At 37.7% G+C, this 18,036-nt stretch overlaps 1 protein-coding gene and 1 pseudogene across 1 annotated transcript in view; both read right to left on the bottom strand.

The window, feature by feature from the left end:
- Positions 1 to 18,036, bottom strand: part of UPF2 (UPF2 regulator of nonsense mediated mRNA decay) — a 94,401-nt gene that overhangs the window by 37,312 nt on the left and 39,053 nt on the right. The window contains exons 10-11 of the mRNA XM_068986999.1: positions 11,583 to 11,696; positions 6,499 to 6,615 (exon numbers count right to left, since the gene is read on the bottom strand). Coding sequence (XP_068843100.1) covers positions 6,499 to 6,615; positions 11,583 to 11,696 — 231 coding nt within the window. The remainder of the gene's footprint in view (positions 1 to 6,498; positions 6,616 to 11,582; positions 11,697 to 18,036) is intronic.
- LOC138091940 (small nucleolar RNA U3) lies at positions 736 to 833 on the bottom strand (annotated as a pseudogene).

Raw genomic sequence — 18,036 nt, forward strand, 5'->3', positions numbered from 1 at the left:
GTGAACAGGAAATTGATTCAGTTATACATATACTTGTTCTTATGTGTATATATGAGTCTGCTTCACAAATAAGTTCATTTGTGACATATTTTGGACTCCACATATAAGTGATATCATATGATGTTTGCCTTTCTCTGACTTACTTCACTTAATGATAATCTCTATGATAATGCCATAATGTTGCAAGTGGCATTATGTCATTCTTTTTTTTTTGGCTGAAAAATATTCCATTGTGTGTGTGTATAAATATATGTATATACACACCACATCTTCTTCATCCATTCATTTGTCGATGGACATTTAGGCTGCTTCTCTGTCTTGGCTATTGTAAATAGTGCTGCTAAGAACACTGGGGTGCATGTATCTTTTCAAAATATCATTTTCTCTGGATATATGCCCTGGTGTGGGACTGTAAGATCATATGGTAACTCAATTTTTAGTTTTTTTTTTAAATTATTTGTTTGTTTTACAATATTGTATTGGTTTTGCCATACAGTGACTTGAATCCACCATGAGTGTACATGTGTTCCCCATCCTGAACCCCCCTCCCACATCCCTCCCCATAACCCAGTTTTAAATCAACACAAGTTTCAACCTGTTATGAAGACTACTGTTCTGTTATTCAGAACCACTTCCCATAACATACACAGCAAACTACTTTTAACATCAGTCAAGAATAATTTTAAATGCCAACCAGTTAAAAGGTTATATGTGTTCCCAAATAAATATGAATATATTTTTTATATCATCCCATAAGCATTTGGGTGCTTTACATGTTCAGAGAAATTTCTCTAGTAACAAACTATAGAAATGATCCCTGAAAATACAGTTTTATCCTTATCCATCAGAGGGTGAACAGAATGAAAACCACAATCACAGAAAACTAATCAAACTGATCACATGGACCACAGTCTTGTCTAACTCAATGAAACTATAAGCCATGCCGTGTTGGGCCATCCAAGACAGATAGGTCATGGTGGAGAGTTCTGACAAAACACAGCCCACTGGAGAAGGGAATGGCAAACCACTTCACTATTCTTGCCTTGAGAACCCATGAACAGTATGCAAAGGCAGTAAGATATGACACTGAAAGATGAAATCCCCAGGCCGGTAGGTGCCTAATATGCTACTAGAGAAGAGTGGGAAAATAGCTCCAGAAAGAATAAGGAGATGGAGCTAAAGCGAAAACAACACCCAGGTGTGGATGTGACAGGTGACGGAAGTAAAGTCCAACGTTGTAAAGAGCAATACTGCATAGGAACCGGGAATCTTAGGTCCATGCTGCTAAGTCACTTCAGTCGTGTTCAACTCTGTGCGACCCCAGAGACGGCAGCCCACCAGGCTCCCCCGTCCCTGGGATTCTCCAGGCAAGAACACTGGAGTGGGTTGCCATTTCCTTCTCCAATGCGTGAAAGTGAAAAGTGAAAGTGAAGTTGCTCAGTCATATCTGACTCTTAATGACCTGATGGACTGCAGTCCACCAGGCTCCTCTGTCCATTGGATTTTCCAGGCAAGAGTACTGGAGTGGGGTGCCATTGCCTTCTCTGCTTAGGTCCACGAATGAAGGTAAATTAAGTCGTCACACAGGAGACGGCAAGAGTGAACATCAACATTTTAGGAATTGGTGAACTAAAATAGACTGGAATGGTAGAATTTAATTCAGATGACCATTGTATCTACTACTGTGGGCAAGAATCCCTTAGAAGAAATGGAGTAGTGCTCACAGTCAACAAGAGAGTCTAAAATGCAGTACTTGGGTACAATCTCAAAAATGACAGAATAATCTCTGTTCATTTCCAAGGCAAACCATTCAATATCACGGTAATCCAAGTCTATGCCTCAACCAGTAATGCTGAAGAAGCTAAAGCTAAATGGTTCTATGAAAACCTACAAGACTTTCTAGAACTAACACCCAAAAAAGGTGTCATTTTCATCACAGGGGACTGGAATGAAAAAGTAGGAAGTCAAGAGTCATGCAATCCTCAAGGGCAATTTGGCCTTGAGGAGTACAAAGTGAAGCAGAGCAAAGGCTAACAGTTTTGCCAAGAGAACACAATGGTCATAGCAAACACCCTCTTCCAACAACAGAAGAGAAGACTCTACACATGGACATCACCAGATGGTCAATACTAAAATCAGACTGATTATATTCTTTGCAACCAAAGATGGAAAAGCTCTATACAGCCATGAAGAACAAGATCGGGAGCTGACTGTGGCTCAGACCATGAACTCCTTATTGCCAAATTCAGACTTAAATTGAATAAAGTAGGGTAAACCACTAGACCATTCAGGTATGATCTAAATCAAATCCCTTTGATTTAGATACAGTGGAAGTGACAAATAGATTCAAGGGTATAGATCTATCTGATAGGCAGAGTGCCTGAAGAACTACGGATGGAGGTTCGTGACACTGTTCAGGAGGCAGTGATCAAGACCATCCCCAAGAAAAAGAAATGCAAAAAGGCAAAATGGTTGTCTGAGGAGACCTTAAAAATAGCTGAGAAAAGAAGAGAAGCTAAAGGCAAAAGAGAAAAGGACAGATATACCCATTTACCCATTTGAATGCAGAGTTCCAAAGAATAGGAAGGAGAGATAAGAAAGCCTTCCTCAGTGATCAGTGCAAAGAAATAGAGGAAAACAATACAATGGGAAAGACTAGAGATCTCTTCAAGAAAATTAGAGATAACAAGGTACTATTTCATGCAAAGATGGGTGCAATAAAGGATAGAAATGGTATGGACCTAACAGAAGCAGAAGAAATTAAGAAGAGGTGGTAAGAATACACAGAACAACAATACAAAAAAGATCTTCATGATCCAGATAATCACGATGGTGTGATCACTCAGACATCCTGCAATGTGAAGTCAAGTGGGCCTTAGGAAGCATCACTGTGAACAAGGCTAGTGGACGTGATCGAATTCCAGTTGAGCTATTTCATATTCTAAAAGATGATGCTGTGAAAGTGCTGCATTCAATATGCCAGCAAATTTGGAAAACTCAGCAGTGGCCACAGGACTGAAAAAGGTCAGTTTTCATTCCAATCCCAAAGAAGGGTAATGCCAAAGAATGTTCAAACTATCGCATAACTGCACTCATCTCACACGCAAGTAATGCTGAAAATTCTCCACATCAGGCTTCAACAGTACATGAACTATGAACTTCCAGATGTTCAAGCTGGATTTAGAAAAGGCAGAGGAATCAGATATCAAATTGCCAACATCCACTAGATCATCAAAAAAGCAAGAGAATTCCAGAAAAACATCCACTTCTGCTCTATTGATGATGCCAAAGCTTCTGACTGTGTGGATCACAACAAACTGTGGAAAATTCTTCAAGATATGGGAATACCAGAACACCTTAACTGCCTGCTAAGAAATCTGTATGCAGGTCAAGAAGCAACTGTTAGAACCAGACATGGAACAACAGACCGGTTCCAAACTGGGAAAGGAGTACGTCAAGGCTGTATATTGTCACCCTGCTTATTTAACTTATATGCAGAGTATATCATGTGAAATGCTGGGCTCAATGAAACACAAGCTGGACTCAAGATCGCCAGGAGAAATATAAATAACCTCAGATATGCAGATGACACCACCCTTATGGCAGAAAGCAGAGAGAAACTAAAGAGCCTCTAGATGAAAGTGAAAGAGAAGCATGAAAAAGCTGGCTTAAACTAAACAGTCAAAAAACGAAGATCGTGACATCCCGTCCCATCACTTCATGGCAAATAGATGGAGAAACAATGGAAACAGTGACAGACTTTACTTTCTTGGGCTCCAAAATCACTGCAGATGGTGACTGCAGCCATGAAATTAAAAGACTCTTGCTCCGTGGAAGAAAAGTTATAATCAACCTAGACTGCATAGTAAAAAGCAGAGACATTACCTTGCCAACAAGTCTGTCTAGTCAAAGCTATGGTTTTCCAGTAGTCACGTATGGATGTGAGAGTTGGATTATAAAGAAAGCTGAGCACCAAAGAATCGATGCTTTTGAACTGTGGTGTTAGAGAAGACTCTTGAGAGTCCCTTGGACTGCAAGAAGATCAAACCACCCTGAAGGAAATCAGTTCTGAATATTCACTGGAAGGACTGATGCTGAAGCTGAAACTCCAATACTTTGGCCACCTGATGCAAAGAACTGACTCATTGGAAAAGACCCTGATGCTGGGAAAGACTGAAGGCACGAGAAGGGGACAACAGAGGATGAGATGGCTGGATGGCATCACCAACTCGATGGACATGGGTTTGAGCAAGCTCTGGGAGCTGGGTGATGGACAGGGAAGCCTGGCGTGCTGCAGTCCATGGTTCGCAAAGAATCAGACAGGAGTGAGTGACTGAACTGAACTGATAAGCATTGGTGTATTTCAAACCAAACTCACCCTCTCTTTCTTTCTTCTATTTTCTCATCTCTGTGACTGGCACCATCATCTGCTGGGATGCTCAAGATGGAATCTGGGGTCTTACCTTAGGGCACTTTCTCTTTCTCATTATCTCACCACATCTCACCAGTTCTACCTCGTAAAATTCTTCATATAGCCAGTTACCATTCCTCATCTTCCCAGCCTTAACATTTCTTTTTTTCTCTGTAAGATCTGAAAACAGCCATTTCACTGTTCTGTCTACCTCCAGCCTCAGCCATCTCAATCATCTCCTCTACACTGATCTTTCTAAAAAATTAAATCTGATCATACCTATCCTACCTGCTTAACATCTTTCAATAGCTACTCACTACCATCGGGGGGAGGGGGTATCAGTTTTTTAGCACAGCACTCAGACTCAGGGTGCTTTTTATAATCTAGGCTGCGTCTACCTCTCCAGTCTTATCTGCTGCCACTTAACTCAGTGTGTCTCTCTTCTCTGCCTTTGAGGTTCAGGTTAGTCTCTAAAATAAATACTAATTTTTCAGGAAACCTTTTATGACATATCAACACTAGACGAAGCACCTCTCCTATGTAGACACATATTACCCTATGCTGACCCACAGTATTAGATCACATTCTCCCTCTGTGTATTTCAATTGTCTAATTACTCATCTGAGTTATAAGACTATAAAATCCCTGAGGCCAGGGACTATCTTTTTCACTTTTATATCCCAAGGGTCTGACAGAAGAGTCTGCACTCAACGAATAAAAGCATCTATTAGGGAAGATCCTTTCTGACTCATTAAGTCTAAGTCCTCCCTCTGTAAGTGCATAAGATCCTCTGCACACCTTTCCCTGGTAAAACACACAGAACACTATACTGGAATTAGCACTAGATAGGGACCACTTTAATGCCAACTATGTTTGTTTCTTTGTAGTAACCCCAGCCAATCAGCAAGAACATCATCCCTGCAGTTCAGTGCCTGACACACAGGAGGAGCCCCGAAAATGTTATACGATAAATAAGGCTCCTATCCAGAAAGCAAGACAATCAATGATAAGGCTGGCTGCTCTTGCTACAAGACAGGGGATACACTGAGCCACGAAAGCCAGTCAAGCAAGAAGGACTTTGGTTTGCAGCAATGGGATAAGCATCCATACCATGACTAGTAAACTTTCCCCAGCAAACAGTAAACATAGACAGTTCAGTATTATAAACAAAATACAGTCACTTTTAAAAGCTAATCTTTCTTGGCATCTCTATTACATTATACTATGTAGTGTCTTATTTAGCCATATCAGCTTAAGCCAAAGAGGAGGAAGAGTTTTTCCTATGTTAAAATAAAAATTTGAACTTGGAATGATTATTATTCATTTGAATAAGCCTAAAAAGAATGTGGAGGTCAACTCCATATGATTTCACATTAATATTTTGTCTACTAGAAATAAATTACTATGTATTTTCATTTTAAATATCATTGTCAGAGAAATAGTCAAGCTTATAACTAAATTCTAAAAAAATAACACGTAGAGAAAAAGACACAATCAGCACTTCTATAAAAGCGACACTGATGCAAAGACAGTCTATGTCCAGGGATTCCTAACCCAGTGCTCTCTTTGACACTAATTCAAAATTAGTAAGGGATAAAATTCTGATACCCCTCGCCCACCACACTGTCTCCCCTGTGAAGGCTCCAAGTGAATGCATGGATATTATTAATAAGCATAACTTAACTGCTTAATAAACTTGCTTGCCATTTTGGCATGCTAATTAGCTTAAGAAATATCTTCTCTACCAATTAATTTTTTAAGCTTATGTTTTGTTTTTTAATTTTAAAAATTTAAGCTCCATCATTTATGTGGTTATGGCACAGTAACAATGTACCAAGAATATTCAGAAAGATGGCTCTAAGTTTATCAAAAGTTATCTGGGGCTGAATTCAATCCCACTCTACAATAGTGTGAGCTAACTGATAGCCAAATGAGAATATTTCCTATAGCTACTCAGGGATGGCTGGAGTTCTTGTTTAGGTAAAATGTTTAAATGGTTCAGCAAGGTAACAGGCACTGGTTAAAATTTTTAACCCCGGGAGTAAATCAAGAACTTCAAGCTCTTGCTAGTATCCTCAAACCCTTACCAAAAGCACACTGGTCCTCAGGTGAGATTCTGGAGATCTGAAAAGAAATCTTCCACATGTTTCCAGTAGGGTACATGCCATTTCAATATGGTGATGGGAAAAGTCTGATAGAAGCATCTGTAATAATAATAATGATAAAAACCCACAAAAACAACATTTCAATCCTATTAAAGGAAACATTATATACCTAATATGTGGAACACCTTAGAAAACGGTCACTGTAAAAAAAAAGAAAAGCTAAACACAACATTATAAATCAACTATACTTTCAACTAAAAAAAAAACTAGTCTACTTTAGATGTCAAGCTTTATCACAGGGTATCTTGTGTTCAACCATAAAATTTTATCTAAAAACTTCAATATATTCAATGTTATTCCTTTTAGAAAGATATGTGAAAATTTATTTATCAAAACTTATATTTATCAGGAGATGCTACATATTTAAATAAATGCCACATACAAATAGCTAACATTTTCTAAATATTTTCTGGCTTGGGTTCATATGACATTTACCTTTAAAATTTTGAAAACAAAAGGCTTATTATATGAAACTTATAACACATTACAACATTTTAGTATTTATCTCCCCAATATTTTTGTGTATATTTTCTAAACCAGAATTTGGCTTGTATTTTGGCTAGCATGAGTATTTTCCATGTCCTTATTTTTCCTTCGATAGTTTAAATTTAAATAATTTAAAGGGTTCATTCAGTTCAGTTCAGTCACTCAGTTGTGTCCAACTCTTTGTGATCCCAGGAATGGCAGCACACCAGGCCTCCTTGTCCATCACCAACTCCTGGAGTTTACTCAAATTCATGTCCATCGAGTTGGTGATGCCATCCAGCCATCACATCCTGTCATCCCCTTCTCCTCCTGCCCCCAATCCCTCCCAGCATCAGTCTTTCCCAATGAGTCCACTCTTCCCATGAGATGGCCAAAGTACTGAAGTTTCAGCTTTAGCATCAGTCCTTCCAGTGAGCACCCAGGACTGATCTTCTTTAGAATGGACTGGTTGGATCTCCTTGCAGTCCAAGGGACTCTCAAGAGTCTTCTCCAACACCACAGTTCAAAAGCATCAATTCTCCAGCGCTCAGCTTTCTTCACAGTCCAACTCTCACATCCATACATGACTACTGGAAAAACCATAGCCTTGACTAGATAGACCTTTGTTGGCAAAGTAATGTCTCTGCTTTTGAATACGCTTTCTAGGTTGGTCATAACTTTCCTTCCAAGGAGTAAGCATCTTTTAAATTTCATGGCTGCAATCACCATCTGCAGTGATTTTGGAGCCCAAAAAAATAAAGTCTGACACTGTTTTCCCCACCTATTTCCCATGAAGTGATGGAACCAGATGCCATGATCTTAGTTTTCTGAATGTTGAGCTTTAAGCCAACTTTTTCACTCTCCTCTTTCACTTTCCTCAAGAGGCTTTTTAGTTCCTCTTCACTTTCTGCCATAAGGGTGGTATCATCTGCATATCTGAGGTTACTGATATTTCTCCCAGCAATCTTGATTCCAGCTTGTGCTTCTTCCAGCCCAGCGTTTCTCATGATGTACTCTGCAGAGAAGTTAAATAAGCAGGGCGACAATATATAGCCTTGACATATTCCTTTTCCTATTTGGAACCAGTCTGTTGTTCCATGTCCAGTTCTAATTATTGCTTCCTGACCTGAATATAGGTTTCTCAAGAGGTGGGTCAGGTGGTCTGGTATTCCCATCTCTTTCAGAATTTTCCACAGTTTATTATGATCCACACAGTCAAAGGCTTTAGCATAGTCAATAAAGCAGAGATAGATGGAACTCTCTTGCTTTTTCCACGACCCAGCAGATGTTGGCAATTTGATTTCTGGTTCCTCTGCCTTTTCTAAAACCAGCTTGAACATCTGGAAGTTCACGGTTCACGTATTGCTGAAGCATGACTTGGAGAATTTTGAGCATTACTTTACCCTGCTTATTTAACTTATATACAGAGCACATCATGAGAAACGCTGGGCTGGAAGAAGCACAAGCTGGAATCAAGATTGCTGGGAGAAATATCAATAACCTCAGATATGCAGATGATACCACCCTTATGGCAGAAAGTGAAGAGGAACTAAAAAGCCTCTTGAGGAAAGTGAAAGAGGAGAGTGAAAAAGTTGGCTTAAAGCTCAACATTCAGAAAACAAAGATCATGGCATCTGGTTCCATCACTTCATGGGAAATAGATGGGGAAACAGTGGAAACAGTGTCAGACTTTATTTTTTGGGGCTCCAAAATCATTGCAGATGGTGACTGCAGTCACGAAATGAAAAGACCCTTACTCCTTGGAAGGAAAGTTACGACCAACCTAGAAAGCATATTCAAAAGCAGCAACATTACTTTGCCAACAATGGTCCGTCTAGTCAAGACTATGGTTTTTCCTGTAGTCATGTATGGATGTGAGAGTTGGACTGTGAAGAAAGCTGAGCACTGAAGAATTGATGCTTTTGAACTGTGGTGTTGGAGAAGACTCTTGAGAGTCCCTTGGACTGCGAGGAGATCCAACCAGTCCATTCTAAAGGAGATCAGTCCTGGGGGTTCTTTGGAAGGACTAATGCTAAAGCTGAAACTCCAGTGCTTTCGCCACCTCATGCGAAGAGTTGACTCACTGGAAAAGACTCTGATGGTGGGAGGGACTGGGGGCAGGAGGAGAAGGGGACGACAGAGGATGAGATGGCTGGATGGCGTCACTGACTTGATGGACTTGAGTCTGGGTGAACTCCAGGAGTTGGTGATGGACAGGGAGGCCTGGTGTGCTGCAATTCCTGGGGTCGCAAAGAGTTGGACATGACTGAGCAACTGAACTGAACTGAACTTACTAGCCTGTGAGATGAGTGCAATTGTGCAGTAGTTTGAACATTCTTTGGCATTGCCTATCTTTGGGATTAGAATGAAAACTGACCTTTTTCAGTCCTGTGGCCACTGCTGAGTTTTCCAAATTTGCTAGCATATTGAGTGCAGCACTTTCACAGCATCATCTTTCAGGATTTGAAATAGCTCAACTGGGATTCCATCACCTCCACTAGCTTTGTTCATAGTGATGCTTTCTAAGGCCCACTTGAAATATAATAAAACTTCCCCAATTCTTACTGATGGAATTTTTTAAAAAAATTTTGCTACTATAAACAACACTGTAATGCAACACTCTTGTAGATAAATTTAGCTACATTTATGATTTCCCTAAACCAAATTTACAGAAATGAACTTGTATCAAACAAACGTATATTCTTCCTACATATGTCAGTAATTAATACAAAGAGATATACTAATGTTTAAGTTGTTCATGGTATGATTCCGTTCAATGACAGCACTGAAAAAACTTTCACAACCTCTCTTAAAATGCTGTCCAAAGTTTCCCTAATGTACTCTGTAGGCTCCTGAGAATCTCCAGGTAGGTTTAGGAAACTAAACCCCCTGAATATTTATAATGATCGTTTAAAATATTTTAAACATTCTTAAGAAATCATGCAGTAAAGAAACATGTTTGTTTAACTCAGGGTTTTCCAAATGTATTTGAATCCATGAGACCCATTTTGTGTGACATAGGTAAGTGATATATCAAGGAAATCAACTTGATAAAACACTTGTTATTGTTAGTAATGACCAATTTCAAATGTAGAAAAATTATTTCATCTGTGCTGTTATGGTGACTGCAGCCATGAAATTAAAAGACCCTTGCTCCTTGGAAGAAAAGTTATGACCAACCTAGACAGCATATTCAAAAGCAGAGACATTACTTTGCCAACAAAGGTTCATCTAGTCAAAGGTATGGTTTTTCCAATAGTTATATATGGATGTGAGTTGGATTATAAAGAAAGCTGAGCGCCAAAGAATCGATGCTTTTGAACTGTGGTGTTGGAGAAGACTCTTGAGAGTCCCTTAGACTGCAAGGAGATCCAACCAGTCCATCCTAAAAGAAATCAGTGCTGAATATACATTGGAAGGAGTGATGCTGAAGCTGAAACTCCCAATACTTGGGCCACCTGATGCAAAGAAGTAACTTATTTGAAAAGACCCTGATGCTGGGAAAGATTGAAGGCAGGAGGAGACAGGGACGACAGAGGATGAGATGGCAGGATGGCATCACCGACTCAATGGACATGAGTTTGAGTAGACTCCGGGAACTGGTGATGGACAGGGAAGCCTGCAGTCCATGGGGTCACAGAGTCAGACACAAGTGAGGGAGTGACTGAACTGATGCTGTTATCAGCTTTACCACACGCAACTAGTTAGTTACTAGTGAGTTTCTAGTTTGATTCCATAGTGGACAAAAAACTGTAATTTGAGTAATTTCCTTTTTTTTTTTTTAACTTGCTGAGACTTCCTGACTGATTTTGGTTCATTCATGTGCATTTGCAGGGACTGTAAATTCTGATTCTGTTGAATATACTGTCAATTAGATTAAGGTTATTAATTGCATTGTCCAATCTGATACATACTTATTCACTTACTTACTTGCCTGCCTATGCTTTCAGCTACTAAAAGGTGTTTTTCAGTATTTCACTATGACTGCAGATTTCTCTTTCTTTGTTGATTTTTGCTTCATGTATTTTGAAAATACATTATTGGATGCATACTGATTTATGAAGGTAACACTATCTTTATGAACTATCATTCTTTATTTCTAACAATGTTTTGTGCCTTAAAGCCTACTTTGTCTGACAATAATGAAGCCAAGTGCTTTTTCTTATTTTTTTTAGTGCTTTCTTGATATATTTCCCCCATCTTTTCACTTTAGGCTTCCTGGTGTTAATATTTTAAGGGCATCTTCCTTGTAGGCAGCATATAACATTGTTTCAATCAAGTCTTATATTCTTAAGGCTTTTACTTAATATATTTTGTCCTTCCACATTACATGTCATTACTATTATAGCTGTATTTATATCTACCATCTTATTATTTGTTCTTTAGTATGCTCATCTATTTATTGTTCCTTTTTACTTTTTTGTCTTCCTATAGATTAATTAAATATTTCTTAACTGTATCATTTTCCAGCATTTATAAACTAAAGCATTAAAACTTTAGATTTACCTATTAAAAAATATTTCAAATGATTCAGCACTTACCTTTAAACAATGCAGTGTATCATTTTTTGTGAACATCTTAAACTTAGTGAGTTCTCCAATAAAACGAACAGTTTTGTTCTTTGTTTCAATATTGATCTGGTCCTTTTTTCGTACCTACAAATGAAAAGAGACACTGCTTAATAGTCTGAAATCTGTGATAAAAACTGTTATTTTAATAAGATTGAATCACTCAAGATATTTTAAATAAATTTGGGTATAGTTTCTTGCTATATTCAAATTATTCTAAGACATAATTAGCTCCGTGGAACACCAGGGCCAGAACGTGCTTTCCAAAACAGTTTCATGGTCAAATAATTTGGGGAAACAATGCATTTCATCAGCCTTAAAGAGGCTCTCAAACAAAGAAATTTGTTTAACTTAACTCAATGTTCCTTAAATTTCTTTGGCAACATAAAACATAAATCCCTCTTTTGAAATGTTAACAACTACTAGTTTGTTAAATTAATATTATAAGGAATATACATTAGGAAATGCTCCTTTAAAAGTAATAAATGCCTAAAGCTCACTTAAGCAGAAAATATTAAGGCTTAGTTAGTGTATTATAGTTATGAACTATATACTACATTTTTTATTGTAAATGCATTAGTACAACAAAATTTCCAATATAATAGCTATTTTTTTTTATTATCAACAGTCACAGTCATAGATCAAAGTTCAAATCGTTTGCAAATATAAGCCCTCTACTCAGGCACACATTTCAAAAAATACTGGACATAACGAAGTCCTATTACAACAGTACAATGTGAACAGACATATCAAGATAACTGTAAATGGATTTAATCTCAGAATTATATTTTCATCAGAAAACCAAACCTGAAGTCTAGAAGACTTTTCTTTGAACAGTAACAATAATATGGCAGTTCTCTATAATAGTTTACTGTCCTTATTTTTCAGAATACTTCCTATTTGTTCCACACAACAATACTGAGAAAGGAGTAAAATCTGTATAAATCTGATTTAATAGTTAAAACAACAACAGAAGAACACAAAGCTTTCAAATGACTTGACCAAGGATCAGTACCAAAACCCCAATCTCCTAACTCACATTTGAGAATTCAACTGTTCAAGCATGTGCTGGAGTTCAAAAAATAAGTCTTAACCAGGATATCCCTGGTGGTCCAGTGGTTAAGACTGTGTGTGTCTGTGTGTCTGTGTGTCTGTGTGTCTGTGTGTGTCTGTGTGTGTGTGTGTATGTTCTAACCTCACCCATACCTGGACAATGAGTGACAATCTTTTACATAAGTATTAATCTTCTACATAGACAATTTACACTTAAATGGAATTCATCATCTTCCTTTTAAGGACCAACTTTCTGTAGCAAGCAAAAGTAGGTGTTTATAAACTTTTTAGATCTTCAGGGATAATTTGTGAACAAAAATTTGCTAGGTTTAATTTGTTAGGCTTAATTCCCAGCTCTATCACTTAACTGTTACTTAAACTTTATGCCTTAATTTTCTCATCTGTAAAATAGAACTAATCAAAGTAACCTGTATCATATATGGTTGTGGGTATTAAGTGAACTGATACATACAAAGCACAATCAACAGTATAGTGACTGGGACCATGAAGAGTTCAATAAATAATAGTCATTGTGAGCTTTATCCACATTTGTACATGCATCACTAATACATGGGCACAAAATTAATGTTCACTGACTGAACAAATTAATGAAAATGCTTAATGTTTATATATACATTGCAATGCCATGAAAGAATTAAGATATGCAGTTCACAACACCTGAGCTCATGTGGTCGTTTTGTGCCATTTGGGAGTGAGGGTGGGAGTATATTACCCTGGACAATGCATATAAAACTTCCTGAACCTACTCACTCACTCAGAAAAATATGGATAACAACAAGGATGATGACAGTGGGTGGTAATGATGATAACTATACTTCACCTAATACTAAGCAACTAATGTCCAGGACAAAAGATTATACAAATGATGCTTGCAAAGTGTTTTAAATGATACAGTAAAATGCTTCTGGGAAATAAAGAATGAAAAACTGTACTAAATATAAATTCACCCATGAAAAACTACAGAAGCAAAAAAGTAAAAAAAAAACTAAAATATTAACAAAGTTTAAGTGATGAAATTATGAGATTGCCCCCCACTTTCTTCTTTATGTATTTTTGTATTTTCTAAATCATCCAGTCTGGGCATGTGTTTCTTTTACAATTAAAATATAGAAACAGAAAAAGTAAAAAGAAACGTTTCAAAAATGATATACATATACTGAAGCTGAATCTTTAAAGGGAGAAAGGCTGGGAAATACATACATATGCTTTTACAAAGCTCCTTGGGCGATTCTAGATGTATAAGCTCTGTGCTGTGCAGAATCACACAATTTTTAAATTATTTGTTTTTAATTGGAGTATAATTGCTTTACAATGTTATGTTGGTTTCTGCCGTACATGAACCTCCCTCCCACCCCATACCATCCCTCTAGGCTGTCACAGCACTGGGTTGAGCTCTCTGCAGTCATACAGCAAATTCCCACTGGCGATGCCACTCTCTCAGTTTGTCCCACCCTCTCCTTCCACTGCTGGGTCTACAAATCTTTTCCCTACATCTGTATCTCTATTGATGCCCTACAAATAGGTTCATCAGTACCATTTTTCTAGATTCCACATTTATCATTAATATATGATATTTGTTTTTCACTTTATGACTTACTTCACTCTGTATAACAGGCTCTGGGTTCATCCACCTCACTAGAACTGACTCAAATTCGTAAGGGCCATACGATTTTAAGTATTACTGAGCATCATAGTTTCCAAAACACGTAACACAGTGTATCATTCACAATTATTCTTACACATTATTGAGGTTAAGGTAGTACAATCTAACTAAAATGACAAGATTACAGACTTTTAAAATGAGGTATGAATTATCTCACTCCCTCATTTTCAATGAAAAAAAAAAAAACAAGGTTTTTCAAAAGACTGTGACTGACAAAAAACTTATTCTGATTCCTCATTCAACATTTTCTAATCTCATTTGTTGATTCTTTATGATCAAATGGTACATCAAACACTTCTGCAAAAGTAAATACAGATTAACAATGTAAAATTTTCTATGTGTTTAGTTCAATCATGTCTTAAAAGATTTTATTTATATAATCAAATGTAGCAAAAATGCTGCTTACAACTCATGTATTAGAGACAGCTAAAACCAAGATTAATCGAATAACTAGATTCATATAATGAGTTAAAATCTCTTCAGCTATGTCAACATACAAAAGTAAGAACTTCCAAGGCCTATCATTCATTATTCCCCTAAAGGAAGAACTCTTTGCCTCAAACTGGCCCCTTAATAACTTCACGCAAATATTGTATATCCTCCATAATTAGCTCATTTGTTTTATACAAACATTCAATCATTCAACTAATATTTTGGAAAATCTACTATACACTAAACACTAAGTAGGCACTGGGTTTATAAATAGATAAATCTGCCTTCAAAGAAACTTTATTTATATTATTCTAGGGACTATTGATTGCCAAAGTAGGGAGGATAACACTCTTTATTTACTGGGGTGGTGCGGATCAAACTTCTACTTAGGTTTTTGTTTTTTATCTCATACTTTAAAGTTACCTTTGTATGTTTTATGATATACATAAAATATCTGGTAGAATTAAAAATGCATATAACTTATAAATACGGTCAACTTATGATATGTAGTCAACTTATTTTACCAAGAGAGGTTTGATCAAAAAAGTTAAGAAACCAGATTTCAAAAATGTTGAACAGTGAGGGTGATTATGTCTATGTTTAAGTAAAAGTTGTCTTCTCCATTATTAAAGAAGCAGCCCTTGCTAAAAATGTGGAGAACACAGAAAACTAGAAAGGAGTTTCTCTTAAGTCCACTATCTAACAGCCACTGCTAATATACCGATAGATACCTTTTTCTATTGGTTACTTTCTAAGCATTTTAACATAATTGTGAATTTATTATGTTTAAGACTTTAGAGCTTGCTTTTTCTCCCCTAAAAGTACTTTACACATAATTTGAAAACTTTTGGTAAGTAAGACTTTCAATGGCTCTATATCATTTCAGCATTGTGATTATATAACCATTTTTAAATCAACTGTTGGGCTTCTAGATTATTTTCCTTTTTCCCCCTATTACAATTCATGATGTGAATAAAGCTTCTGGGGTACTCAGGATCATTTGCTCAGAACAGAGTCTCAGAGTTGTCTACTGTATGAATACCTCCAATGATCTTGAAACATACTGCCAAATTCCCTTCTTCAAATTACAATCTCAAGTATATGATAATGGTTTCTCATTTCTATTACCTTCACTAACCAATTAGTCAAATTAGCAAACCTGTTGTTTTAACTAGAATTTCTTTGACTACCAGAGATTTTATACAGTTTTGCCAACCAACATTTTTTCTCAGGTGAGGTTCTTAAGCAAGAAGCAAATAGGATCAGATTGTGACAATATGTTACAGCTAGAGAGAAGGCAAAGATGGGGAACCTGGTTACACAGCTATTCTAATTCAAGCTACAGAGAGTGAAAGACAGTGGCACTGGGACTGAAGGAGAGACACTAGCCTAAGGACGTGTTTTAGAAGGTATTATCAATAGAATTTGGCAAACATGGGTTCCTGAATGTCAGAGGGACAAAAGTAGAGCTATTTCCCTTGGTGATTATATAAACTATATTGCAAATTTACAGGAATACAGAAGTTTGTATGAGGAAGTGAAAGATAAAGATATTTTTTAAAAGAAAATGAGTTTGTCTCATGGATGTATTTAGCTAAAAGTACATGACAACTAATTAAGCACCAGGAGAGAGGCTCTGTTAAGAGACAGGTATGTGAGGCTGCTGGGAAATAGATACCAACCAAACCCCGGGGAAACTGCATTCTGTCAAAGAAGAATACTACGACATAACTCAGGCTGGAAAAAAGAGTAAGGGGATACTGAGAAAAGTAGTCAGAAGTGAAAAGCAGGAGAGCATGGTGCACAAAAGGGGTCATTATTATTACAAGGGCATCTGTGTCCAGGCACTGTGTGATGAGTTTTGTATGCATTATCTCATTTAATCACAGAGAACAATCCTATTTTAAAAGATAAAATTATCTCATTTAATAAAAGGAAACTGAGGTATGGAACATTTAAGTAACTTGGCCATTGTGGTGGAGCCACAGTGATAGTCAGAATCCTCAGGGACATCAACTAGGATGAGGTGCTTAGGAGAAAGTGAAGGTTGCTGCCAGGGCAATATGATGGAAAACAAAGAGCAACTGTCAGAAGTGTAAGAGACAAGTATACTCTACAGCACTCGAACAAGAAGGAAATTAAAGAGGATGGGGAGGGGTGCAGCTGTGTAAAAATTCTTGTTTATACCTTATTTTAAAGATAGGACAGTGCTGAGCACATTTACTGCCTGATAAAAAGTCAACAGAAAGTCTGCAGATCTGAGGGTGGGAAAGGCTAGATCAAGAGGAAGCAGAGGTGATGGATGACACCAAGTGCCTGCTTCTCTCCGGAGAGCAGCGGCTCCCAAAGACTCTCTGGAATCCTGATACTTTCCTCGCAGTAATGAAACCTTACAACAGTAACAAAAATGCCATTTCCCTCAACTCTCACCCCAGTTTTCAAAGATGGGACAGAAGTACACAAGAACAGAATTTTCGTAATTTTAGGTTTCTCACCAAAAGCACTAATCATGTGTGGTCCAGCAACTTATATTTTGTTTGACTGTAGCTTTGGTGGAGGGGTACGTGCATGTAATTCATACAATACTGTCATACTGTTGCTGCTGCTGCTGCTAAGTCACTTCAGCTGTGTCTGACACTGTGCGACCCCATAGACGGCAGCCCACCAGGCTCTCCCGTCCCTGGGATTCTCCAGGCAAGAACACTGGAGTGGGTTGCCATTTCCTTCTCCAATGCATGAAAGTGAAAAGTGAAAGTGAAGTCGCTCAGTTGTGTCTGACTCTTAGCGACCTCATGGACTACAGCCTACGAGGCTCCTCCATCCATGGGATTTTCCAGGCAAGAGTACTGGAGTGGGGTGCCGTTGCCTTCTCTGATATTGTCATACTGCCTGATAGTAAAACACTGTCTTGTCTGTATCTGCCTGATGGGCTATCAACTATATGCCTTCAGGCCCATCTGCCCCTAAACTAGTAGCATTTATCAAAATGTGTCCTTCGAGTGTATAGTCAGCCCCTTCCAGGAGGTTCACAGTGCTCATTATCCTATTAAAGCATTGAGAATTCTTACCATAAAGCAAAAGCAAAATGGTTTGACTTTCTTGATCTCAGTGTTTCCAAACTTTTCTAGACACAGAAACCTGTCCTTGTGTAGTAATATCTACAAATGCCTAAAACACACTTCAGCAGAAAAGCTGGTTCAGAAAAATTTACCTACAAATCTCATACTAACAGATTAACACTTATGGCAGGAAGCCTTC

This window comes from Capricornis sumatraensis, chromosome 15 (genome assembly GCF_032405125.1).
Source record: "Capricornis sumatraensis isolate serow.1 chromosome 15, serow.2, whole genome shotgun sequence".
NCBI lineage: Eukaryota > Metazoa > Chordata > Mammalia > Artiodactyla > Bovidae > Capricornis > Capricornis sumatraensis.